Source organism: Elgaria multicarinata, chromosome 4 (genome assembly GCF_023053635.1).
Source record: "Elgaria multicarinata webbii isolate HBS135686 ecotype San Diego chromosome 4, rElgMul1.1.pri, whole genome shotgun sequence".
In the NCBI taxonomy this organism is placed as follows: Eukaryota; Metazoa; Chordata; class Lepidosauria; order Squamata; family Anguidae; genus Elgaria; species Elgaria multicarinata.
This window is the reverse complement of record NC_086174.1, coordinates 49,723,728-49,750,327: the sequence shown is the minus strand read 5'-3', so window position 1 is coordinate 49,750,327 and position 26,600 is coordinate 49,723,728. Positions and strand designations below refer to the sequence as shown.

Below are 26,600 nucleotides of genomic sequence, written 5' to 3'. Positions count from 1 at the left end.
ATTCATGGATCAGGTTTGGCTTCCCTACTAATTCCTCTTTCTCAACCCTCTCCCCACAGTATTAATTGTACTTGCTGGGAAAAGGGGGTTGGAGACATTTTTGTACAACCTTAATATTTAGAATCTCAATACCAGGAAAACATTAAAATCATTCTGTACTTCTACCAAATAAATAAAGTAATATTTGAGATAAAGCTTCATTTGAATGTGATGATGAAAAAAACCCAGCATCTATTTAAGAATATGGTACTGTAAAACTTATTACTCAAAACCTACCAGACCAATTTTGGTGATTTTTGTTTGAAACTGAAGCTTTTGGAAGTTTGAGAAAGCTCAAAGCTCAAGCTTTAATAGCATTAATTTCCTCCTTGCCAACAGGCAGAGCAGCCCCTCTGCCAGCAGGATGACAGAGAGCCCTGCTTGGCCAATCAGTGTGGTGTGAAGGTGGGACTCATGCACAGCCGCTGGGTGAGGTGGTGGCTGCCAGCAGAGAGGGGGATAGGGACGGAGGCACCCAATTTGGGCGCGCAAAGCAGGGGGATTTGGAGGGGGGGAATTCACTATGCATGCACCATATTTGCATTATTCATGAGCCCTTCTGTGGTGAAGGGACTGAGGGGCAAAAAAGCAGGAAAGGACCTGGACTACTAGCACCTACGGTGATGTGGACCAATAAAAAATAAATGTAGTGCAGTGAAAATTCAGTAATACACAAAGTATCAGACAGGACTATAAGAAGCTGTCTTATACTGAGTCAGACCATTGGTCCATCAAATACTGTCTACACTTACTGCCAGTGGCTCTGTAAGGTCAGACAAGGCTCTTTCTCAGGCCTATCTGGGGAATGAATCCAGAACCTTCGGCATGCAAAGCATATGCTCACTCACTGAGCCCTGACCTCTCCTCCCTATTACTGCACAAGTTAAGATCAAGAACGTGACTTTTAAAAAGGGGTTTAGAAGGTTATGGTATGCACCCAAGGAATTATTCACCACGAATACTCTGGGTACTGACCTTATATTTCTCATTATGTGGATGACTTTTCACATGTTGCTCTGCTGATATCTGGTCTCCAAAAAATTCGTGGCAGAGCTGACAGTAATATCCAGTGACTGGGATAAGGAATTCAGAACCTAAAATGCCCCCCACAAAAGAATCCGTCACATAAATAGATCAGAAGTATACAAATAATAATAATAATAATAATAATAATAATAATAATAATAATAATAATCTAAGTACAACAGCAACAAAAACAGCTAAAAGAATGATTTAGCTACCGATTCCCCTTATGAATCCTAAGATTGGAATAACTTGTCAGAACATTGTGAGGAGGGAATCCTACTCTTGCTCAACACTCCTTACCACAGTAATACTGCAACATAGTTTACACTTCAAATATGAATTGTTTTCAATCCTCACCTCATTCTGAACCAGAGAAATTCAGACAAAATACTTATTGGAAGCTCAGTTAGAAATAGTATGAAATACTAACAATCTGGCCCAACTGTTATTTGCTACCTATCATCACAAGAAATCATCTTCAGTTAGTATGCTTTGAGCAGCTACAAGTAGGAACAGCAACATACCTTTGGCAGGAACAGGTATTTTGTCAATGCGTTTTGTGACTTCTTGCTTTGTTTCTCTTTCAGTTTTTGAAGCCCAGGGTCTGTTATACGGATCCAGGGTCTATTTGCAGAGTGACAAAAGCATATAGACGGATATATTCCTTTATCCACTATAACTTACTACAAAAAAAAAAACTTTTTGGAGTGTTAAAAATAAACCAAGAAGCCATGTATTCTACGCTCTCACACATTGGTAATAAAACCAAAATAAAGCTGTCATTCAAATAGTTGACCTCAGACAGGAGACAAACAATCAAATATGTGACAACCACACCTTAAAATTAGAAATGAGCACTTGATTAACATGGAGATCCTTGCCACAGGAAAGTATATTTTACAGCTTGTATAACAAATGAACACTACTTAATGGGAAATTGATGACTGGGCACATACCTGCCTATGCTTCTTATTATGCATATGTGTGAAGAAATCGAACATGGTCCCACATGTGGTATTGCAATCCTTGCACCAATGGTTCCCTGTGTCATAATAGTCATAAATATTGGCGGCTTGGATTTGCTGTTTGGATGGCTGTGATGATTCTGTAGGCTTGGGGCTCTTACCCTTGGGCTTGTCATTAATAGGTTTAGATTCCTAAATTAAATAAAAAGAAGTATTTTTAAGCTATAGAATGACAGTAAGTGCCTCAGATCCAGCCTCTAGTAGAGACCACACAAAATATAAATGTAACAATATATCACCTGTTTGTCAATGCCCAGGATCATTCCACCGTTTCAGTGAGCTAGCATTGTCGACTCAGATGTTGTTCAGTCAACAGGAAAGAGCTTCCAATTAGGCTCAAGTATGTTGGCTGGATGGCAAGTACGTAAGTAATCAACGTATTAAACGTACATCACATGGAATACATGTTGAGAGGGGTGTATGTGTGTAAATATGGATGTGTGTAGACATTTAGGTACTATAGGTTCTTGTTTACATCTTTGGTTCCATAAAAGCATAACACATGTGGTGCAGACATCCTGTAACAGTTGTAGGGAAAGCATGAACTGCTCCTCAATCTCTTCTGACCAACAGTAAGAAGTGACTGGATCAGGGGATAGAAGTAGCAATGTAAGACCCCAATTTATCAGTATACAGAGAGAGACTTTCTGCCAACAGTGTTTGAGGCCAGACAGTGAAGAAAGGGCCATGTGTGTGCTGTATGCTCATATCTCTGTGGTTCTTCTACTTGAGAACCTTAAAGAACACTACAACATTATACAGTCATCCTCCTCTTCTTCTATTAGTCTGCTTGTTTCCATGAATAATCGACAGTGAGCCCTAACAACTAAGTAGCCTTTAGTTGTCCTTAATTTATTTGGAGAGGCTTCCTATCGTTTATTTATTTATAATGGGTTGGATCCAGTGTTGCCTTTTCACAAATGGAAGAATTCCTTCTCTTTGCAGAAGAGACCAAGATCCAGCAGAGACTCCCACTGGAGGAATAAGGGCTGATTTTCGCTGATTGACCCTGTACCCTCCATTGCCATCTTCCATGCTTTTCCAGAGTGTCCCTCAGCCCTCTGGAGAAGACCTTTAGGGGACATAGGGGCCTATCTGGAGGGGAAGGAAAAAGTGGAGACCACTTCCCCCACTTCCTCTCCAGCAAGAACATTCTGTGAGTAGAACTTCAGACTCAGGAAATCTAAATCTAACCCAAGATTTATATCCTGCCTTTCTCTGCAAAGCAAACATAAGGTAACACATGTCCAACCTTTCCATAATGTCTCAGTTTAAGAAGTTCCAGGAAATATTAATCTCAGAATAGACGATTTCCATGATACATTGCGGGGAAAATATCCATCCCAATGTGAGCATACTGCTGTGTTGCTTGGTTATTAGTTTTGAAAGGCAATCTAAACTAGAACCTCACTTCCACTGTAGTTTTATGCATTCTCTGTCATGTTTATAGACTGTGCCACCGCATATTTGGGATCATCAAAAAGGAACACATGTAGCTTGTTTCATACTAGAACAATTATCAGAAACTTTATGTCAAATCAGAAAATGCCACAACAATTCCTTCCCTTCAGTTTTTTTTTTTTTATTAAAAACATCAAAGTGAAATGATCCTGCACTTGTAGTATTTTGCAGATGAATGTCAAGATCCTGATACTGGCACCTACCTAAGGCAGAGAATTCCAAGACAAAAGGAAACCATAGCATTGTTTAAGACAGAATACAAACAACAAAAAAGTAAGACTGGAATGCATCATATTCTATGCTTCACCCATAGGATTTCTTTTTTAGAAGCACTTCCTTCAGGTAAAGGGGGAAAATATCCGGCTACACTAAGTAATTTCTATTACTCAATTTATTTAAGTTTTCCAGAAGTGGACCAGACATAAAATAATTCCGAAACAAAAAAATACAATCTCCACACGAAATCTTAACTGCGATATTCATGGTCCTTTAGGAACTATTTGACATCTGATCTATGTACATGTTCTGACCCTTTTCTACTCCCTGGAAAGCAGTCAGCTTATTCCAAAATGAGTCAGTGCTTAAAGCGCAGAGAACTCCTTGGAAGAGCATGTTTCTTAAAGCCGTCTGCATTAATGATATCAAGTATTAATAATAGCTTAACGTCTTGTATTCAATATCTAAGAAATAGGTGGCAAATGCCTCCTAAAATCCTTCTTTTTCCTGTAGTGCACAAATCTGTTCGCATCAGCACTTAGAATTTTACCTTGATTGAGTTGGAAGTTCTCTCCTGACTTTTTGCGATTTCTGACTTGTTTTTTTCTGAGGGGTCTTTATTTTCTGAAGATAGTTTCCGGGATTTCTCAAAAATATTAATCCCCAGGATCTGAGCTACCTTGTCAAGCTCAGATTGTTTCTTTTCTGCAGCATCAGCATTTATCTTCAGTTGAGCAATCTCCTTCACAATGTTCTCTTGTAGTCGGTTTACTTCCACTAACAAGGGGTCTTTGTGCCCGTCCTTTTCTCTACGTTTCTTCCTCAGCATCTCCCCTGAGCCAGTCAAAGTGGTGAAGTGGGAAGCACAAGAAAATCATGTTAATATGTGCAAAATTATTTTAATTAATTAAACTTATCGGATATAATAGCTTGCCCAAATGCCAGGAGCTGCATGTGCATTTCTGAATACAGAAAATATGTCTCCTTCAGTGATATGCACCATATTTAGTTCCCTGTTTAGGATAATACCCTGGGATGCCTAGGATAGAAAAGAGGCAAACATAATCCCACTCTTTCTAGCAGAATATGCAATACCAAGCATCATCACTAAAGAGCATCCCAGGGGAAAAGGACACATGAAATAAGACTAAGCAGTACCTTGCTGTTTTGAAAGCCTGTTTAACTCAGTCCTCAAATAGTGCAGTTTCTTCTGTCGTGCTTCTTGTTCAGCCTTCAACTTCTCTCTTTCCTCTATTACCTGGAGAGGTTATGAAGGAAAGAACAGGATGAAAATGCCCCCTTTAATTGACCAAAGCCAAAGCAACACTGCAAGGGCCACTGTGATAACTCCTAATGCATCTTCTTGAAACCATGCAATTTCAATAATCCTTTTTAAACAGTCCTTTGAATTAGGATCTGGTGCAAATTTAGCTCATCAGAGAGGGAAGCACATTCCTTATATGCTGTATCTGTGTTTATTCCTCAATCAAAATGAAAGTATCATAACAAAACCCAAACATTATATGATATTTTTATGGTAAGTGGAATGGTCTATACGGAACTTACTGAAATTTTATGATTCAGATCAGAAGGAGCAGGAGACAAGCAGGTCACAATACAACACAGAGACTGCGTTCAGACAACACATTAGTCAACAGTGGTTTAAATATTCAACTATGGCTTAAACAGTCAACGGTTGGTTATTGTGTTGTCTGACGGGACTTTGTCATACCACAGTTGGTTATTCAGCTGAAATAACCAATGCAAATAACCAACAGTGTGCAAAATTATTTGAACAACTGTTGGTTATCGTGTCATCTGTCAAGCACTGTTGACTATTTCATTGCACACGGTTGGTTATTTTCGAAGACTAGAGTCCCCTGGCAAGAGTGACCAATGTGGCGGGTGCCGCTCTAGTCCAGCCAGCAGAACTTGCAATGGCTGATGGGATACCAGCGGGAGGACTGAGGGGGGAAGAGAGAGCAGAAGACGTGTCAAACAAACATGTAACCATATTGGACTGTGATCATAATCTACTGCAAAGTAATAAAATGATCTTTAAGCATTATTAAGATGGGGGGAAGTCCTGTTTCCCTCATAAATTTAATTTTTTTACAATCTCATTTATTAAGTTTTCTTCACTCTTGAATGAAGATACCACATGCACAAAAATGCAACAGAAATATAAAGGCAATACGGAGTAGATGTTCATCTCAACCTTGCTAATTAGTGTGATTCACAAAAGTGTGGTCTATTTCACTTTGTTTCTAGAATACTAAATGCTTCTAAAAAGACATTAAAAAACCTTTAAAAGTCTACAGTGTTGTTTAAATAGACTGTGTCCTTTAAGATCTGTTTAAGAATGTATAATGCATTTGTTGCATTGAGTAATAGTCCATAAGACATTAGAGAAACATCCTATTCCAAAAAACTATATCAAACGCAAGAAAAAACCCCATGTTAAAATAAAAGTGGAAATGCTCTAAATTGTTGTAAACTGGCAATATTCTATATCAATGAATGTAATCTGAAATAAGGAATCAGTTTTGCACCTATCATTATGGGTCAGGTATATATGTGGAAGAGCAAATGCATTATATATATTTAAACAAACGCCTATAAGGAAAAAATACAATTATCCATGTCTCACTAACAACAAGTACATTACAGGCATGAGTTCCGATAAGGTGAAAAGAAGATTGAAAAATAAACACAGATATTCAGCACTCCTATACCTTTAGATTATGTGCTGTATGCAAATATCTGTCAAAGCAAGTTTAAAATACTCACCTTTTGCTTCTGAGAAGCCCGATTTCTTTCATCAGATATTCTTTCCTTGAGAGAGGGTTGAGAGAACTGTGGGATGGAGTAAGGAGCACCACTAGGGATTTGCACAAGAACAGACTCATCCCTCTTGATATCAGGAGTCCCTTTGCCTGTGGAAACTGTCTCAATAACTCTGAGGTTGGGTCGTGTAGGATTTGGTGGTACTGTCAGCGTGACAAGCCCATGTACGTCTGAAAGCGCAGGGTCAGCCTGCTGAGCATACATGGGCCAGCCAGAAGCTGCATAAGCCATGTAGTGCCCGTAAGCGTTATAGCCAGGAGGGGCCATTGTGGGAGGTGGATAGTTTTGTGGCAGTTGAGTTGCAGGGAATGGTGGAAAGCGTGAAACTCTATACTGAGAAACAGATGTAGGAGGAGACAAATTAGGATGAGAAGGTGGAGCGGATGGGATCAGAGATATCGGGGGAACAGAACGCTCAGGTGTGCCAGCAGGATTATCCTGCCCTATGCTTTTGCTTTTATTGTACTCAGAGTTGGAAACAGAGGACATATCTTTAGATGGTGGGAAAGAACCAGAAGGTGAGAGAGAGCGCTTCTGGCTTGATTCTGGAGAATGAGTGTTGCTTCGACTGTGCCGTCTCTCCCGAGATTCTGGTTTATGAGAAGCCACCAAATGACGATCTGGAGAACGAGATGGTTTTTTCCCATGGAGTCGTTCCTGAGTGCGGGCAGCAAGCTTACCAATTTCAGCCACCCCAATGTCAAGACCAATAGTTTTGAGCAAGTCATGGATCTTCTCATACTCTGGCCTGGACTCTTCTGATGTGTCTGGTTTTACAGGTGGACTTGGAGGAGGTGGAGAACTTACTTTCTGGTTCACAGGTTCTCTCTCACCACTCAGTATTAGCTTTTGAGTAGAAGGTGAGTCAACGTTAGAGCCATCCTCATCATCGCCATAAAGAAATTTCTCTTCATCCTCAATGTCATCAGGGAAGCTGCGCCTTCTCTTCTCTTGAGCACTGGTAGAATCTGCCATCATGCCCAGAATGCGTGAAAAGCCACTCCCATCCTGGCTGACTCTTTCATGAGGAAGCAAGAAGTCACTGTGCCTGTCGGCAGGCTCAGATGTTGACTCATGGGGCTCTTTCTGTTTTAAAAAACTCCCAGAGTTCTGTTCAAAGGGGAAAGTGTTTTGTTGTACGCCCGAATATGGTCTCCAATCATGAACATTGCCTTGAGACTCCTTGTTGGTAGACTCTGCAACTGCATTTTTGTTGAACCGTTTGAGGAAATTCTCTACCTCCAATGAAAAAGGAGCAACACTGCTACGCTGCGGCAAAGGAGGATTATTTGAAAGATGCAGCGGCTCTTTGACAGAAGTAGAACTGCTAGAAAATACTTCGGGCTAAAAAATAAAGAGAATTGTCATTAGTTACTACATTCCATAATGAGACTAACCAATATCCCAATCCATAAGACAGAAAACATTTTCATATATTGGACATTACCAGAAAATCCTAAAAAGAGAAAGATGAGAGTAGATCTTGCAGTTCAAAAATACCACTTATTTTGGCATACTATGGACATTTTATGAGTAGGGCTGGGCAAAACCTTCACTACCCACAAATAATGCCTCTGCTTGACAACGTTTCACCAGATGCTAAAAAAGGGGGTGGATATCTGAGGAAGTGAAAAAGTGCCCCATGATTGAAAAGCCCAGCCTGGTACTTTCTTGCCACATTGTGCTAATGAGCAACAAAACTGCCAATACAGCATATCAGTCAAATTGCTTGGAAATAGATGTATATTACTCTGTATATTACGAAGTGTGAGAAATAAGAGGACTTGGTTTGCTCTCAGTAACACTGCCATGCAGCCAAATTAGCTACATGGCACCATCATGTTCATTTCATGATTCCTGGTTGACTGCGATCACTCTGCACAGGTGAAGGAAAACAGGAAAATCATGTCAAGACAATAGCAGAGGAGGTAGCGTTTTGTATTCCTCAAAAATGTTTTTGAAACAGTATGTTCATAAACACATATTTTGCACAGGTCTAGTTATGGCAGCTGCATGAAGAAGCACATTGTTACCATTTCCAGAAATCAGCTGATGTTTAGCAGACAGCAATTTTTTTAAAATGCAATTTGTACTACTTGTATCAGGCTCCTCAATTTCAAGCTGAGAAACATTCTTCACAAGATGATCCTAAATTTACTGGATAAAATGCCAATTTGTCCATTCCATCCTCCATACAAATGTAAATAGCGTTACTTCATCTACATTTCATCCAGTGTAACCAAGTTGAAATAAGCCTTTGCAAGTCAGTACAAATTCCAAAGACACAGTTCTAATAAAAACCATTGTTGATCAAACTACGCTGTTATTATATAGTGGTCTGATTCACACATAACACTAGTCCATGGTTTATTTAACCCATGGTTTGTTGTCCTACCAAGGGTTTGTCTGGCAGACAATTGAACAAACCATGGTTTGTTTTCTCAATCCATGGGTTATTTCCCTCTTCCTCTGCCTGCAACTTCCCTATGTCCTGTATCCCAAATGCCTTAGTGGTGCTGTAGTAATGGCATTTAGCAAAACAAACCATGAATAACCCAACCCATGGTTTCAAGAATCCAGAGTTCACAACTCAACAACAAACCATGGTTCTCTTTCTGGATTGTTCGTGGTTAACAAACCATGGTTTGTTAGCATTGCTGAGTTCACACATCACAACAACCCAGAATTCAACAACCCATACCAAGGGTTAACATTATGTGTTCAACATTACTAGCATCTTCTCATTTCTGTGAAGGACAGATTTTGAAGGCATATGTAGAAAAAGCCAAACTAAACATCCATTAGAAGTTATTGCATTTTGTTCTAAATTTTAGACCATTATATGACACTAAAACTTCTCTGGGACAACTCTGTCTCACACAATGACTTTTTTGTGAACCGCCCAGAGAGCTCCGGCTATTGGGCGGTATAGAAATGTAATAAATAAATAAATAAATAAATAAATGAGAGAACCAATCAAGAAGTTTGGTGTTTGATCCTCATCCTGAGCCAAATAGGATGCAAGATGCTGATTATACAATGATTCATACTAAATAAACTCCCCAACAAATAAACTCCTATGGAATTCCCTGCCTCTGGAGGTCAGGCAGGCGCCAACTTTGTATTCCTTTTGGTGCCTCCTGAAAACGTCATTGTTCCAGGAAGCCTTTCCTTAATGACCAGCCATGGTTCAAGTTTCGCTTTTAATTTTGCTTCTTTTTGCTTCTTTTAAAAATCTATTTTAAGGTGTTTTATTCTGTTTTTATGTTATTTTATCATGTATACCACTCCGAAATTTTGAATGGGTAGCAGTATATAAATATTGCAAATAAATAAATAAACAGTGAGTGCAGCCTAGATAGTGTTCTGCAGGTATTGGTTTCAGAGATTAACAGAGATGAAGTTAAATATTAAGATTTAAGATTAAATAAAAAGCAGCAAAGTGTAACTGACAAAGAGGGGCAAGAATACAGCTCAAACCTGTACAGAAAAATCTTCTACACGTTTCTTCAATATAGATTTTTTGGGCATCGCTGGTGCATCATCAGGTCTATAAAGGTACCGAGGTTCAGAAGACGGTACTGGGTTAGTTGAGCCAGGCATCATGTAGCCACTGCCAGGCAGTTCTCGACTCAGATTTCTGGTCTGCTCTTCCTCTTCTCTTTTTCTCCTAGCACTTTCAAGTTCACGGAAATCCTCTTCCAGGTATGTTGGGCTTGGGCTTCTACTAAGACTTCGCTTACGATAGTTTCGTGTTGCTGGCATGAAACCCTGAGGCTCTATGCTCATATCAAGTACTCTGGCATCTCTGTCGTACCGAGAGCGTTTTGGCTCTCTCCCTCTATCCTCTGATGTATATAGAGATTTCCTAAGTAGTTCGCCACCCCTATCACTTTCTCTTGGTTGATCATGTAGATGGTCATAGGTCACGCTATAGTCCGACTGGTGGACGAAAACATCCCTGCTGCGATAATCATCATCATGTCTCATACGGAAAGGGCTAGAAGGAGTTGCCTCACGAGAAGGGTATCGATCAAGGCTTCGAGGATGTGAGAGGCCTCTGCTAAATATTGGACCATCAGCCAAGTCATCCCTGATGAGAGAGGCATATATGAGTTACAACATCTGCAAGTTGGTATGACACCCCCTGAACTATACCTTAATTATTTTGCTATGATTTTGATCTACATTTAGATTTTTTGTTCTTGGCCGGATGTAAAATGTGCACATATGGTCTGATTGTCTAAGGATGCACAACATCTATCAAGATGACAAACAGAAACAGCATTTTTACCTTTAAATATTTTTACAGTACAGGCAATAGCGTGATTCCCTCTTTTGTCAGAAGTATTCTGGCAACATTTTGAAGACATTATGAAGCAAAATATCCAGGTAAGAAACATTTTTTATCAGTCCAAAGATTTTTTGTGAAGGTACAATATGTAGTCATTTAATTTGTAATTGAGGGAGCAATCCTATGGCCCCTAGTCATTGACTAGAGGGCCATAAGAGATTTCAACTTTCTGGATCTGAAGTTGGAGACAACATTCCGACCTCAGATGCAGACATCCATAGTCTTTGCCTCCTCCCCCTCGCAAATGCGACCTCGGAGAGGCGATAGAGGTGATTGCAGGGGATAGGGAGGGGAGGGAACTAGAGAGGCCGGCTTATGAAATATGCCCAAGCCTCCCCAGCCTCCTTCCTTTCCCTTCTGAAAAACCCCATCTAGTGAAAAGGCAGAGTGGGAGGAGAATGACAGAAAAAAATCACCTCCACCTTCCCTCCCAATTAGCATTGGAAGCCCATAAGCCTCAGAGTTCAGAAACTTACAAGCATCGGGATAGGACTGCGCCCTAAATTTACTGATTTCTTATGGCCTGATACAGCATACAGACCTCGAACAACACAGCAATGCCACTTTGATAAGAGCCGATGAACAAAGTGGTATTCTGAGGGTCTTTACCAACTGTTTAATCCTAATACTTTGTACAACAGGATATTTAAAACTATTTTTAAGAAAACACTATTTTCTTCAAAATTAATCCATTTAATGCAAATAATGAATTCTTTTAAAGTACTAGGTTAATATTAATAATCTAAATATCAGTTTGTTTAATATTACATAATTTTAATAAATAAGGGTAGATAACATATTTTTAAAATCCAAAACTTTTAAAATTTAAATGGGATCTTAATTTTTAAAAATATAAATTCCAAGTTTCTTTGATACAATAACTAGGTTAATATTAAATAATATGAACAGCAACATGTTAAATCAGTGTCTCTACAAGACACAGGAAGTTCTTCTATATAAATGAAGAACCAATTTGATAATCTTTCTGATATGAGTTCTTAATCTCCTTTCCAAACACGAGCATTTCATTTTCACCTGATGAAAAACAACAACACTCTAGTCCGCCCAGTAACTATCAGACCTTGCTTTGATCCAATCGTCATGTGCATTTAATTTTTGTTTGCTCATTTGTTTTTGTGAGGATGTAGTTCGGCCAAGGCAAAGTAAAGCACAAAGGAGCAAAACTGGTAAGAGAAAAGAATACTGTCCAGTGTATAGGCTCCAATAATACCATAGTTAAGCTCACAAACTATCATGGGTGCAGGTTTTAAGAAATATCCCATATGGAACGATTTTAAAGTAATTATCTTTATAGGTAAATAAAGAAAGCATGTAACTTTTATAAAGTGCAAGAGAAAATGCAAGACTTTGTTGTAACAACATTGTAAATAATACTTGTATTTAATTGTAAAGTAACTTGAATAGTGGTCAGATCTGCACCACTATTTAGGAAATACACATAGTAGTGTCAATGGGAAACTGGATTTAAGTCAATAATTTAAACTGGCCATTTTCTTGCTGATTAAAACCATGATTTAAAATCACGTTGATTTAAATCAATCTATCCTTGCAATCATAAAATGGCCTGGAGAATATGGCAAGAAATGGCAAATGGGATTTCAACTGGACAACTCTATCCCATCTTATCAACAAAGGACATTAGTTTAGCTATAGCAATGAAAACCATTATAGGTCCTACTACTATAGAGTTAAAACAGGTTCACAGGATCAGCCTATCAGTTGGAAAAGGCTTGAAATTTGACTCTCTTTTCATCACCGAGATCATGATTTCCTTCAAAGTGATGTAACTCAAAGAGTGGACAGTGATTTGCATCCACCTGTATCATCTCGCTAACACAAAGATTCAACCACTTGCAGAAACTCCATTTTAATCCTTGTGCAACTGAGCCATCGTTTGTTCCCCTATCCCTGTTTTGACCCAGTTTGCACAATCACCATGCCTTAAACAAGTTACAGTAGCTTGTTGAGAGCTGTAGCACCTGCCAGGCATGATTTATATAATCACTGCTGCATTACAGCTTATTGTTTCATCCAAACCTGGGTGGCAGGCTTGTTGGAGGGGGAAACAACCCTCAAATAACCCTACAACAGTCCACTGTGATCGAGCAAAACAGCTCTTTTTTCATGATGTATTAGACAAACATGATTTGTTTCCTCAATCCCTGAGTTGTTTCTTCCTCTTTTGCCACTCCCTACCTATATTCTAAATGTCTTGGCTGCACTGCAGTACCAGCATGTAGAGCAGCTAGTTTTTTTCACCACTCTTGCCTACCACTTCAGTAGCTTGGCCCAACAACCCATGAACATGTCACGGTTCTGGCTTCTCACAAAATGTCAAATTCACAACCCAACAACAATCCATAGGTTCTCTTTCTGGGTTGTCTACAGTTAATAGACCATGGTTTGTTAACATGGCTGTGTTCACACATGATGATAATCTAGGACCAATTCACATGTAATGACAGCCCATGGGTCAAACAAATGGGAGATGAGTGTGGGTATGGTGCCTACAGCACACCAGCCACTTCTGCTTTTAATCAACCATTGGTGTGTCATGCAAACCCAGACTGCTGGGTTATTTTGGGGCTGAAACCATGGATTAACTACTGGGTTGTTTAATCTCTGCATAACCCAGTGCATCCTTTTCACATTTCACACTGACAGATCATAAATTGTTGATTAAAAGTGGAAGTGACAGGCACATGGGAGGCAGCAAGTCTGCTTTCACTCACTTGTGCACAATAACCCATAGGTTGTATAAACCATGGGCTGTCATTACATGCAAACCAGGTCCCAGAATTCAATAACCTATGGATTAAATAAACCACAGGTTAGCATTAAGAATAAATTATATTGGAATACTTAAATTTAAAAACAACAGAATGTGCTTCCATTATATTATTTAAATTTAAGGGGGGGGGGGAAACAAGGTTTTTAGGGAATGAGCTCCCTAAGGAGGTTCGCTTGGCACCTACATTATATGCTTTTAGACGCCAGGTGAAGACCTTTTTATTCTCCCAGCATTTTAACAGTCTATAAATAAATTTTAACTTGGTGTTTTAAATTTGTAATTTTGCATTGCTGCTGTTTTTATCTGGTTGAGCTTTTATATTGTATTTTATAGTATGGTTTTATACTGTTGTTTTATACTTTGAACGGTTTTAATTTTTGTGAACCGCCCAGAGAGCTCCAGCTATTGGGCGGTATAGAAATGTAATAAATAAATAAATAAATAAAAATAATGCTGGAAACCATTGACACACTAATAAATTTTTAGCAACCCAAATAACTGTATGATATGTTGACCACCTCTCATCTATTTCAATTTTTATAACTCGAAAATTCATTATAAACCATTCCATAATCATTCCTGATATACTGTCTGTCATTTTTATTACCCCCACCCCTGCACATACAAGTCAATAATATATACATAACACACACACACACAGATACTCCCGAATATTTGCTAGGGATATCAGCTGAAAAACATTAATTGCAACTTTGAAACTGCTAAGCTTGCCTATCATTGCATTTGCAATTGGCATCCATTCATCGTTACTAATGAACTTATAAAAGGGATTTTTTCAGCAGAAAAATAAAGCACTGGAGAATTTTCTTAAATATTTTCTGTATTGGAAATGTTTTCTACCCCACATTGCTGTTTTCCCATTTCATGACGACTTAATGAGGCTAGGTGTTATTTGCGCTAGTTGCTGTTAGCAATTGTGCAACCAGGTAACAGTGGTTGTGCCGCAAATACATCAGCGGGCATTCTCAGTAGTGGTACCCACCCTCTGGAACACACTAACATTATTATTATTATTATTATTATTATTTATTTATTTATTTATACAGCACCATCAATGTACATGGTGTAACATGTGTGTTTCAGGAAGCAGAAATTGTGATAAGTTTCAAATATCTCTTGAAAACATACTTACTCACGCAAGCTTTTCCTAACTTGTAATGGATTATGTCACTGTGGATTTTATTATCATTTTTCTTACAATGTATTTAATTATTCATTTTATATAGCTTTTAAAAATTGTATTATTTATACATGTTAATGTGAAACACTAAGGTAGTTCTTTAAATGCTAAGCAGTGTCGAAGTACTATAAATAAGTAAATAAATAAATACAATGCTAGCAGAACAGCGCTATTCCTGTAAGTTTTCCACGAGCAAAATGCTGGATGTAATCCATAAGAATTCTAAATACTAGAGCAAACTGAATTCTCGTACTGTGGATCCTACCCCTATAAAAGAGGAAGACATCAGTAGGTGTGGGGACACCCAAAGTTTACAGAAGTATAAAACCAGGAGCACATCACACTAAACTGGAGGATAGCACACTGCAATATTTTGATGCAGTTTCCAATTGTGTCTTCCTTATACTTAGTCTGGTATTGCTGTTACTTTTCATGTTTCACAAACACACTCTCACTTCTCCTTTTGCACCTTCAAATAACAAAACTATCAGAAAAACAAAATTAAAGTGGTTTTGGTCTCAAAGTGACAATTCCCTCAGGAACAAGGTACTTTCAATACTGAAATATGCCCAATGATGTGTGTTTATACGGCTTCTAACCACACAGTATTGACTGAAGATAACCAAGCAACTTTCACTGTAGTACTAGAAGTTTTAAAGTTTCACTGTTCAAGGGAGAAATATTTCACAACTCTCCATTAATTCATGTTATTCCTATAGAGTTTGCGTTAAACCCTTTACATGCCTATTTTTTCATGTATATAACCCTATTCTAAATAGAGAACTGCTGTGATTGATGGTAATCTGCAGATGAAACATTGTCCTAAAACTGGATGACAAAAACAGGACGTTTGAGCTACCCAAGTAAATTAGAATTCAAATCTTTACATGGTTTTCTGCACCTGCAGGAACATGAGAGTCTTAAACAACTGCTAAACTTTCACCAAGGGACAGGAAATTAACTAAAAGGGCGTTTCATTTTTTTTTCAACAGGCTTTAATTTTTTGAAAACAAAAATGATTCAGTCCCACACTTGTTGTTACTTACTCCTTATAATCCAGAAAACACTGAATATAAAATGAAAAGAAAAAATCAAAATAGTACTGTACGTTGAAAAATACAGACTGATGATTTCAACCAAGAAAAAAGGATTCAAAACCTAACTTTGCACTTTTTGTGCATCTCCTATCTGTTCTTATTTATGAACGATTATGCAAAATTATCTGTGCATTCAAATGCAGGCCTACTTTCAATAGCTCCCTTTAAATCCTACCATTGATGCTAGTACAAGATATACTGCTGCCAATCTATTGTTTCCCACTCTGTGGGTCCTTAATGTATGCATCCTATGTGAGTGGGACTGTGGTAGTTTTTCCTGGGCACTTAATATGATCCAGAGCTTAGACACATAAGGTAGCATCCAAGTACTCCTCCTGCTGACAGAACTTCCATTTTGGTCAGAAGGGAGTGATTCCCCCTTCCCTCCTTCAAAATCTGCTCCAGAGGGTTGGGAGACCTTTGGATCAAATTTGGGAGAGAAGGCACGGGGCACTGCAGTGGGGAGGAAAGGAGTAGCAAGTCCCAATGGATGAGTTGAATTCCACTCACTCAATGCTGGATTTCGCCTATATTCATGTTCAGCACAAGAGAGGACAGACTCTATGGGAACAATCTACACATGTACACATATAAAGTAGTAGGCCACAATTTACACTCAGCGTCCTCTATATGTATGAAGTGCATGAGCCCAAGTCTCATGCACCCACCTTTTATAGGACTGTGTGCAAACCAGCCAGCACTTCTACTTCCTCACTGCTTACTATAATTCAATTGAATGGTAAATGGTCCATTCTCCGTGCAATGCATACCAACAATTTCTGGAATCACAGCAAGTTTAGTTTTGCCATTATTGTCAACATTGCTAAAAGATTAGACAATGACCTGGTTTGCATGACACAACAGCCCACTGAGGGTTAATTTATCCTCAAGGAGCTGTGCCGCATGCCAGCTGACATTACAAGTAGGCAACCCTTGACCGGGGATCGTCATCCTGCAAACCCAACCGGTGGGAGTTATATGAGGCCTAAATTATTCTTTGCTTTTCTTGAAAAATACTCTCCTGTGTATTTATCCTCTGACTGAAATATGCAAGCACCCTACTGCTTCAAATCACACTTACAGTAGAGGAGACCACTTTCCCTAGCATTTAGAACTATATTAGAAATGTTGCCATTCTGTGTTCAAACTTAACGCTCCAGTCAAAAGGGTGAAAGCAAAACAAACAAAAACCCAGATTCTCAGGATTCTAACAAGAGAACATGGAATTCAAAAAGGAGTCTTTGGAACCAAATGCTCATTACAAGTAGCCATCGATTTACTCATTTTAAGCCTGGTTTGTACTATATAATTTTATCTTTGCTTTTAAGAGGACACATTTAGGCTCGGGCTGCATTCCTATAAACCAAGGGAGGGTAACTTGTGGCCCTTCAGATGCTGTTGGGCTGCATCTCTCATCATCCCTCATGATCAGCTATGCTGGACAGGGCTGATAGGAGTTGCAGTTCACAGCAACAATAGCAATATATTTTCTACACCATCTTGCAGCAAGCTCATAGCGTTTTATATCATCCATGAGATAATAATCACAAAATATATATTTTTGAGATACTGGTCTTCAGAGAATCATACCTGTCCACATCACTCAGGCTATCAACAGGTGAGCCTAGTCTATCTGATAATCTCTTTCTTTCAGGTGTATCAATGCCATAACGGTCATTGCCAACTGTGATCCGCAAGCTTTGTTCCACTGAAGATTCAGAGTGTCGACTTGGGGAGCGCCGGCCTGGTGAACATGAATGCCGGGCTGGAGAGCGCCGACCCGGAGAACTTGAATGCCGGGTTGGAGAGCGTCGTCCTGGAGAACGTGAGCGTCGTCCTGGAGAACGTGAGCGTGGAGAACGTGAACGCCGGCGTGGAGAACATGAGCGTGGAGATCGTGAGCGCCGGCCTGGAGAACGTCTCTGCAATTGAAGAAAAACGCAATTCCATCATACCAACTATTCTTTTATCAGCAACAGGAATCGGAATTCTCCCAACAGAGCCAAATAAATTACAACTGAAGAACCTGGTGTACACATTGGATGCTACTGAAAAAGGATGGGTCTATTCATGAATGTATAGGATAGGGCACATTGGGCGAAAATCCTGCTCACACTGCACCTTATATGCTCAGCATGCTGTTTCACATCCTCCCCCCATGTAACGTAAGTGCATCGCAAGCAGGATTCTAAACACTGCAGCTGGATGCTTTTGTCTAACCCAGAAGTGGTTTATCTTATGCCCCTTCTCACGTAGGCTACCTCTAATCTGACATTGACTCTCCAATCATCACCCTATTTTTCAGAACATTTGGGAAGCAGACAATCAGTCTGCAACTTCAGGTCCCTATGGGTACTATCAGTTTTCAGGACCCCTGTGTCTTTAGGTTAAGGATATGTATTATACAATTAATCTGTGGTTCAGGTCAGTGATCTTCATCTGGAGATAGAGAAGAAAAAAATCTACTTTATTTTTCTGATACCATGACTCTTTAGGGAAGGCACCTGCTCACTTGGTTGAGCTGATCACAAGCTCATTCCTAGCCAGGAGATCCCAAAGGACCATTGCCAGGTGCTCGTTTATCATCCTGGGAGCTTCCTTGAAGGGTCCCAACAAGTACTGTTCAATATGTAAATAGTTTTTCCTGATCTCGAGCAGTATCCAACCCTTCCCGCATGCTAACAGGACCCAACGCTAGCGCAATGAAAAGCTAACATTTCCAGGAGAAGACAGAAACAAGAGACAACATTCATCCGAAATGGGGCAGGTTAGCTGAGCTTACAGAAGGAAACTCTGCTGATCTTTCCTGATCCTGAAACAAGTGCTTCCACTTATTTTTGGAGTTTTTAAACTGATGGGTTGTCATTATCTGCAAGGCAGATCACTGAGTTAATCATGAAATAAATAATCTACAGCTAACCTACAATTAGTTGCTCGGCTAACTGTGTATGGTTTACCCTATGATTAACCAATATCAGAGTTTAAACATCACAGAGCAAACTTTGATCAGAGGCCAAATATTTAAAATCATGGCAGCATGCACCACGGCAAATTGTTAATTATCTCACAATTGCCATGGTTGCATGCGAACAAGACCTGGTTCGAATGTAATAAGAACCCAAAATATAGGTTAAGGGCTGAATTGAATTGTGGGTTGTTGTTACATGTGAACCCTACACTATGGTTTAACAACCGCAAACAACCCAGAAAGAGAACCCATTGTTTAGTGTTGGGTTGTGAACTCTGGTGTGTGTACTTTTGTGGTTAGTAACCCAGTGTAGCGTTCACATGCAAGGACAACCCCACGATTCAACAACCCAAACTTAGGACTGTTGGTACTTGCAAACCAGGCCATTGTGTTATTCTATGCATGTTTACTCAAAATAACTCCCCATATATTCAATAGGGATTACAGCTTTAGACATGGAAAATCACTTACACTGCAATTCTATACACACACAGAAGCAAGACCCATTAAGTTCAATTGGAATTACTCCCAGGTAAGCATGCATAGGACTGCAGTTACATACTTCTCATTCCTGTATGTATTTGTCTGTTTTGAAGATCTTTATTCTTTTATTCATACATATGTGAAAACCACATTATGCACTTTCCCAAGGGCTAATCTACTTTAATAGATTTTCTGTTCGAATAAACATGGTTAGGATCAAAAGCCCTATTCTGTCTACCTCTCAAACTCATTCAAATGTCCACAAATCTGTAGTGAAGTAACAAAGTTGCCTTATTCCACAAGCAAGATCTACAGACAAGGGCTGCAAGTTGTCTACAGCTTTATCAAGCAGCTTTTTATATGAAAAGAACTAGCTGACCACTTTGTGTAAAAATTAGGGATGTGCTCCGCTTCTCCTCGATCCGGAGAAGCAGGAGTGGAGCAGGGACCTTTGCCTACCCTTAAGGCGGAGGCGAAGAGGATTGGGGGGCCGGCGGAGCGTGGCGGAGAGGATCGAGGTGAAGGCGGATCCTTCGCCTCGATATGGAGCTCCGCCAGAAAGGTAAGTGGGGTTTACCGGGCCCTGCCGCTGTCGCCCATGCGGCGACAGCGGCAGGGCCCGGTAACCCCCCCTCCCTCCTCTCCCTTACCTGCGTCCGTCCGCGGTCCCTCGGCTTCTTCAATTGAGCCTGCGGCTCAACCAGGAAGTCTAGGCCACACTTGCGGCCCAGACTTCCTGGTTGAGCCACGGGCTCAATTGAAGAAGCCGAGGGACCGCGGACGGAGGCCGGTAAGGCCCCCCTCCCCCTTGGTCCCTTACCGGGCTCTGCCGCCGTCGCTGCACGGGCATCGACGGCGGCAGGGCCCGGTAAACCCCCTCCCTCCTCTCCCTTACCTGCATCCGTCCGAGGTCCCTTGGCTTCTTCAATTGAGCCTGCGGCTCAACCAGGAAGTCTAGGCAGCACTTGCGGCCCAGACTTCCTGGTTGAGCCACGGGCTCAATTGAAGAAGCCTCCCCCTTGGTCTCTGCAGGTAAGGGAGAGGGAGGGAGGGGGGCCTTACCTGGCGCCACTCCCCTCCACTGCGAAGCTCCGATTCGGAACTGGAGCTCTGCGGTGAAGAGGAGCGGAGCAGGCCGATCCGAAATTTTCGGATCGGCCGGCGGGGCGGAGCGGGGGGTCCGTGCACACCCCTAGTAAAAATGAATGCATGTTCACAGAAACAAATCAAAATGCAGCCCAAACTTATAAATGTTTATTCAGAAATAAGCCCTACTAAATTAAATGGGCCTTACTCCCCGGAAATACCTACATTATATTACATCTTTACCAACGTTTCCCTCCTCTACTTTGTGGCCAATTGCCAGTCTCCCACCATCAGGCCCTTCAGCATTGGTTAAAACGGCGTACCATTTATTATTATTATTATTATTATTATTATTATTTATATAGCACCATCAATGTACATGGTGGTGTACAGAGTATGTAAGTACTCAAAACTACCTTTTTAAGGAAGTATTTGGATTTTGCACCGGTAAATTATCAAGACTGTTTATACAGATGCCACTATTTGCTCGGCATTAACCCAGAGAGTGGGCTTAGCAGAGCTTTCGGAGTGGGAGGGGGCATCTTTCATGGGATCTACATGGAAATGGGGTGACTTGAGAACTACCAACTCAATCACTGCTTTTAAAACTCAGCTAAAAACTTTTCTTTTCCCTATAGCCTTCAAATATTGAGTTTGTTCTGACTCTATACTGTTTAGCTTCACCCTACCTGTTTACACTTCCCTGTGCCTGTTCGCATTCTCCTTCCCTCTTTATTGTTTACTACAACTTATTAGACTGTAAGCTTACGCGGCAGGGTCCTGCTATTTATTGTGTTATCTGTACAGCACCATGTACATTGATGGTGCTATATAAATAAATAAATAAATAAATAATAATAATAATAATAATAATAATAATAATAATAATAATGTGACGGAAAGGAGAGAGCGCTCCATTTACGAGCACTTGGGAGGCGAGTGGGCGGCCAGCCGTTACCACGGACGTAGGAAAGAAAGGGGAAGGCGGAGTGCATTCCCCGAGGCCGGGTCCTCAAAAGGTCGTTACCCGGGTAAGGCTGTTGTCCCGTTGCTCAGAACCGATGCAGCTCCAGCTGCCCCCTGACGGAGAGCGTATCCGACTACTGCGGCGCGGGGACGGCGAACGGCGAGAAGAGCGGCTGCTGGACGGCGAGCGGTGGCGGCGGCCCCGAGGAGAGGGTGAGCGCGAGCGGCGCGGGCTCCGGCCTCGCGTCGAGCCGGACGTGGAGGCTCCGGACCGAGAACTACGGGAGCCCGAGCTACTGCTCTCTTTGGAGCGACTGGAGGACGACACGCTCGAGCGGCCGCTACTGGCACGGTACATGGTGGTGACGGCGGTGGCGGCGGCGTAGAGGGCCCGGGAGGCCGCCCGCCCGCATTCACTCATTCACTCTCTTTCGAGCCCACTCCTCTCTCCTGGCCGCCCACCGACCGCCACACTCCATGCGCATGCGCACCGGACGCAAGTGGACCGGCTGAGGAGATTTCTTCCTTCGAGCGTCCATGTAAGATGGCGGAGATGGATTTCAAGTCACGTGGTGAGAAAGAGGCTGGCGGGGTTGAACGGAAGGAGGCGTCGCGAGACCAGCAGACAAAACGCGCAGAGTTAGACAAAACCGTGGAGGGCGGGGCTCGAGTCACGTGGCAGATGATCGACGGGACTGAGAAAAAGAAGCGCCTCGGGAGGCGATTTCTGTGAAAGAAAGCGTGCCCGCGCCTCGCCCACTCCGTTGTTGTTAATGTAGTATTGCTGCTTCCAGGGCACCAGTAGGAAGCCCACCCACCAAGGCTTCCCTACATTTAAATGTTAGTATGGAGGGTAAAAGCTTGGTACATCTTAATACATTAGACATGTTTTGCTTCCTCAGGCTGCAAATGGCGCCTACTCACCCAATCAGCCAAATCAAGGTGCATAGTCCACAAAGCCAGCTAAATTACTTTGTCACACAAGGCAGGAAAGTTCCACAAGCACTTCTCCTAATCCCTGACAGTAAATATACAATAATAACACATCAAATAACAATTTGCTGCGTTTTTATGACACCCCAAAACCTACTGCCTGAGGTGGTTGCCTTACTGCCTTGAAGGGAACCTTACCTGCCACCATGTGTGGAGGGAAAATAGCAACTGTCAAATCCATACTTGTTCATAGGGGCTGTGATTTCAATGCGCAGGGGAAGGGCTCTTGCTACTGTAGAAGCAACATTACTATATTGTGCTCTTGACCTTCAAGTGTTCATCCTGACTGACTGCTTCTGCAATAGTAAGTGCTGCTGAGTTCAGGCACACTTACTCCTAAAGAAGTGTTCAGAGGATTGCAGCTGTAAAGGGTTGACATTTGTTGACTTTTAAACTGCAAATAACTCATAAGATCCCACAGACTATACAACATGGTATCTAAACATAGAAGTGTAACTTGGGACTATGCCCTGGGTGCTGTTCAGGACTGGTAACTCAAGCCTGGTGAAGAACTTCTAAACACTTAATGGAAATATATCTGGAGATGTTAGTTCGTACTTGACTTGGACTGTGTTGTGGGAATTTAGAATGTACTCCTAGAGACACCAGGGAAAGAATCTCATTGAATTCAGTAAGAGGATATGAAAAAGGACCTACTCCTGTATGAAAATGGTCTGTGGACCGAGATTGTCCAAACCTTCTGAGGTTAGCGCCACCAAGATGGGACCTTCTCTGTCATTGGGACCAAATTTATGGGTTGCTGCCCCAAACTTATTTGCCAGGTGCCCACCCTTCTATCCTTTAGGTACTAGGTGAAAGCTGTCATATTTGTCCACATTTTTCACAGAATGTAATTGAAGATTGGTTTATGGTGTTTAAGTGTTATTAATGCTGATGCAGTTTTCTTTGATGATTTTAGTTTGCTTTATTTTATTTTATTTTTTTATTCCTGAATTTTAACTTTGTATGTAAGTTGCCTTGAATACCTCTGGTGAACAAGTGAGGTATACATACCATATTTCTTCGATTCTAAGATGCCATCGATTATAAGATTCACACTAATTTCAGTACCACCAACAGAAAAAAAGCTTTGATTCTAAGAAATAATAAACACACCCACGATTCTAAGACGCACCCCATTTTTAGAGATGTTTATATGGGGGGAAAGTGTGTCTTAGAATCGAAGAAATACAGTAATTTAAATAAATATTGTAAAATGCTTTGTAATAAACATTTTTAGAATTGCACTGCTTATAGAGAATGTTTGATCCTCCATAAAACATTTTCCGTATCAGTAACGTAGCAAAAATTAGATAAAAGCAGGACAAAGTCTAATGTGAAAGGAGGTTCATAATTCAAAGGCTGGAAACATTCAAATAGGAAGTCAGTGGTCAATGGTAAATTACTTGTGGTATTTAGTTCTCGGTTTGGGGTTTCATAGAGCTTTGAAGTACAACGAAGATCTTGGGTAGGTGTCAGTTATTTCTTCTTACGTATGAATTTGTTATTTCAGGCATTTACATCTTTCATCAGACACTAGAAGAGAGTGGGGAATGTCAGTCAAGTTTCTGATCCTCATCCCAAATTGGCTTGTTGGCTACTTCTCTACACCACTCTTTTGTCTCTGAGCTGGCAAGCGGATTGGCAAATGGGTAAATTTGGCCAGGATTTACCAGTTGCTGAAACCTACTAGACATCCAGTATTTTGCAGCTTTTGCAGTGTAAGCCACAGTTAATAGAAAAGCGAGCTGCAGAAAGGGTAAAGATCTTCAGGTTCAGAGAATAGAACAATGACCACATGTTGCAGTGTGGGGGTGCTCCTGTTCAGTGTCCAGCAGCCAGACCCTCTTTCAGAATCTGTATATCCTGGTGCCCTCCAGATGTTTTAGACTACAACTACCAGGATTCCTGACCATTGGCCATTCTGGTTGGGGATGATGGAGGGCACCAGGTTGGGGAAGGCTGCTCTATTCTATTTCCCCCTCCATTTTTCCATTCCCTGTCTGCCCCAACACTCAGTCAACATTCTATGCCTACTGAGCATGCTCAGTTGGCACTGAGCTGTTTGGGGACTTTTTCCCCCCATACATTTTTTTCTAAAGTTGTTTTTGTACTGCTGTAAACTTTGTTCCCCACCGCCCAGCCCTGTCTGCTGACACATCAAAGCTCTTGTGCATGAATGGTGTCAGTGTGGCTACATAAAGATCTACTCTCAGAAAATGAATTCAGTTTTATTTTAGTATATACTATAACATGAAGATTTGCATTCCTGTTCCAAGAGCACACCTCCTTCTCTCATGTATTATGTTGTGCAGCCTGGTGGCTCCAATGTCAGTGGGGCGGTTAATCCACTCCAGGTTTCAATGAGAACCACTCAGAGCTTTAAAGGCCTATTGAAGGCGTTGAACCCATTTTGGGGCTAGAGTTCTGGACTGGGCATAGCTCCTTTAGAATTCTGACTGGTTCTGACTGAAACTCAGAGTAGATTCACTGCTCTACTGATATCAGAGCCACCAGCCTCCACTGATGTAGTGGTAGCACAAAAATTGTAGTTAAGCCTAGATATTGATGTGGTTCGCATGTAACAACTCAGAGCATGTGTTGAGTATGGGTGGTCAAATCCTGAGTTGTCATTTCATGCAAACCCAGAACAATGGGTTGTTAACAACCCAGGAAGAGAATTCATGGGCTGAATTCTGACGACACGCTAAGCAAAAGGGGCAATAGGAACAGAATGGGAAACAACCGTTGATTAGTGTGTCGTCCGAACTCAGCCATGGTTTGTTGTTAGGTTGTGAACTCTGGATTGTTTTAACCATGCATTGTTACATGTGAACCCAGAACCACTGGTTATTCATGGGTTGTTTCGCAACATGTACACTACTTCCAGGTCATAGTCCCCAAGCACCAATTTATATAATCAGCAGAATCAAATGGTAAAGTTTTTGGAGGGATGAATTACTTCAGGTTCTTTGAATACTCTCCCACATAACATGTGTTGCCCAGTCACAGCTAAAATTTTATTTCTATGGGGACCTCTCAAATTGGGGGTTGGTGTAGAGTCAAAATCAGTAGCCTGCCCTGTGGTTAAGCCGATGATTGCTTCATCCAGTCCTTGCCCGCTAGCTGCTGTAAAGTATCCTCCCTCACACTAGAGGGCGCAAGGCGGAGAGAAAAGTTGATTCCAGCTGAGGAAAACAGAGCCCATAGAGAAAAACTGTAGAGCAACATGCTTCTCGTTTCCTGATCTACTTGAGACCTCCGTTTTCCACTAAAAACTCTGCATCCAAAGAAGCAGTGTTGTGTGGGGAGGGTCTTTTGAGAAGGCCATGCAGGTGGCCCTTTAACTACATTTCCCTTTGTGGTGACGTGAGTTGTGTTTGTATGGGTACCCTTTTGCTATACGGCCTTTCTTCAACACAACCAGGAGATGGTTATTGCTGACTTAGAACACGGGCACTCCATAACCGATTGGTTGTAAGGCACAACACACTCAACGTCCTCATCACCCACAACCCGCCATAGGGGGCCGATAACACCGGACTACGATGCAGAGTTGCTGTAACCCACTCTCGGCCTGCCCCTCCCCGCCCAATCTGCATAAGAAGGGTAGCAATAAACTATGACCAACCCATGATGCAGGCATAATAAAGCTCAGACTCCCCATTTCCCTTCCCCCTCAAATTAACCTCCCCCATCTGTCATTCACTGATATACACACACCGGGGGGGGGGGGGGGGGTATTTAGTTTTTTTTTTGCACGTCCTGCTTGTGAATCTTGGTTTGTTTTGTTTTTTTAGTCTTGAGTCTGGCGGGGCTGCGGCTGGGGCAGACGGTTTAGCTATGATAAAGTTCTGGATATCTCCCTTGCCTTCTATAAGATAAGCAGCTATCACATTCTCTCCCACCCCTAATGCGAAACAGAATATGGCGGCAAAAAGAACCAGGAAGTCCAGTATCCATACAAATAAGACTTTCAGATTATTTTGTAAGTCTATGAATGAAACCGGCTTTGGCTTTCCGGCT

General features: G+C 41.3%; 1 protein-coding gene across 2 annotated transcripts in view; it reads right to left on the bottom strand.

The window, feature by feature from the left end:
* LOC134397511 (zinc finger protein 318-like) overlaps positions 1-22,184 on the bottom strand; it is a 28,591-nt gene extending 6,407 nt beyond the window's left edge. Inside the window, exons 1-9 of one of the 2 annotated variants that reach the window (XM_063124234.1) lie at positions 21,643-22,184; positions 17,669-18,000; positions 10,095-10,707; positions 6,558-7,958; positions 4,926-5,025; positions 4,318-4,601; positions 2,022-2,222; positions 1,590-1,689; positions 1,015-1,133 (exon numbers count right to left, since the gene is read on the bottom strand). In XM_063124234.1, the coding sequence (XP_062980304.1) occupies positions 1,015-1,133; positions 1,590-1,689; positions 2,022-2,222; positions 4,318-4,601; positions 4,926-5,025; positions 6,558-7,958; positions 10,095-10,707; positions 17,669-18,000; positions 21,643-22,002 (3,510 nt within the window). In that variant the 5' untranslated portion in view covers positions 22,003-22,184. The remainder of the gene's footprint in view (positions 1-1,014; positions 1,134-1,589; positions 1,690-2,021; positions 2,223-4,317; positions 4,602-4,925; positions 5,026-6,557; positions 7,959-10,094; positions 10,708-17,668; positions 18,001-21,642) is intronic. The other variant, XM_063124233.1, reaches the window with a different exon arrangement.
* Positions 22,185-26,600: the final 4,416 nt, after the last annotated feature.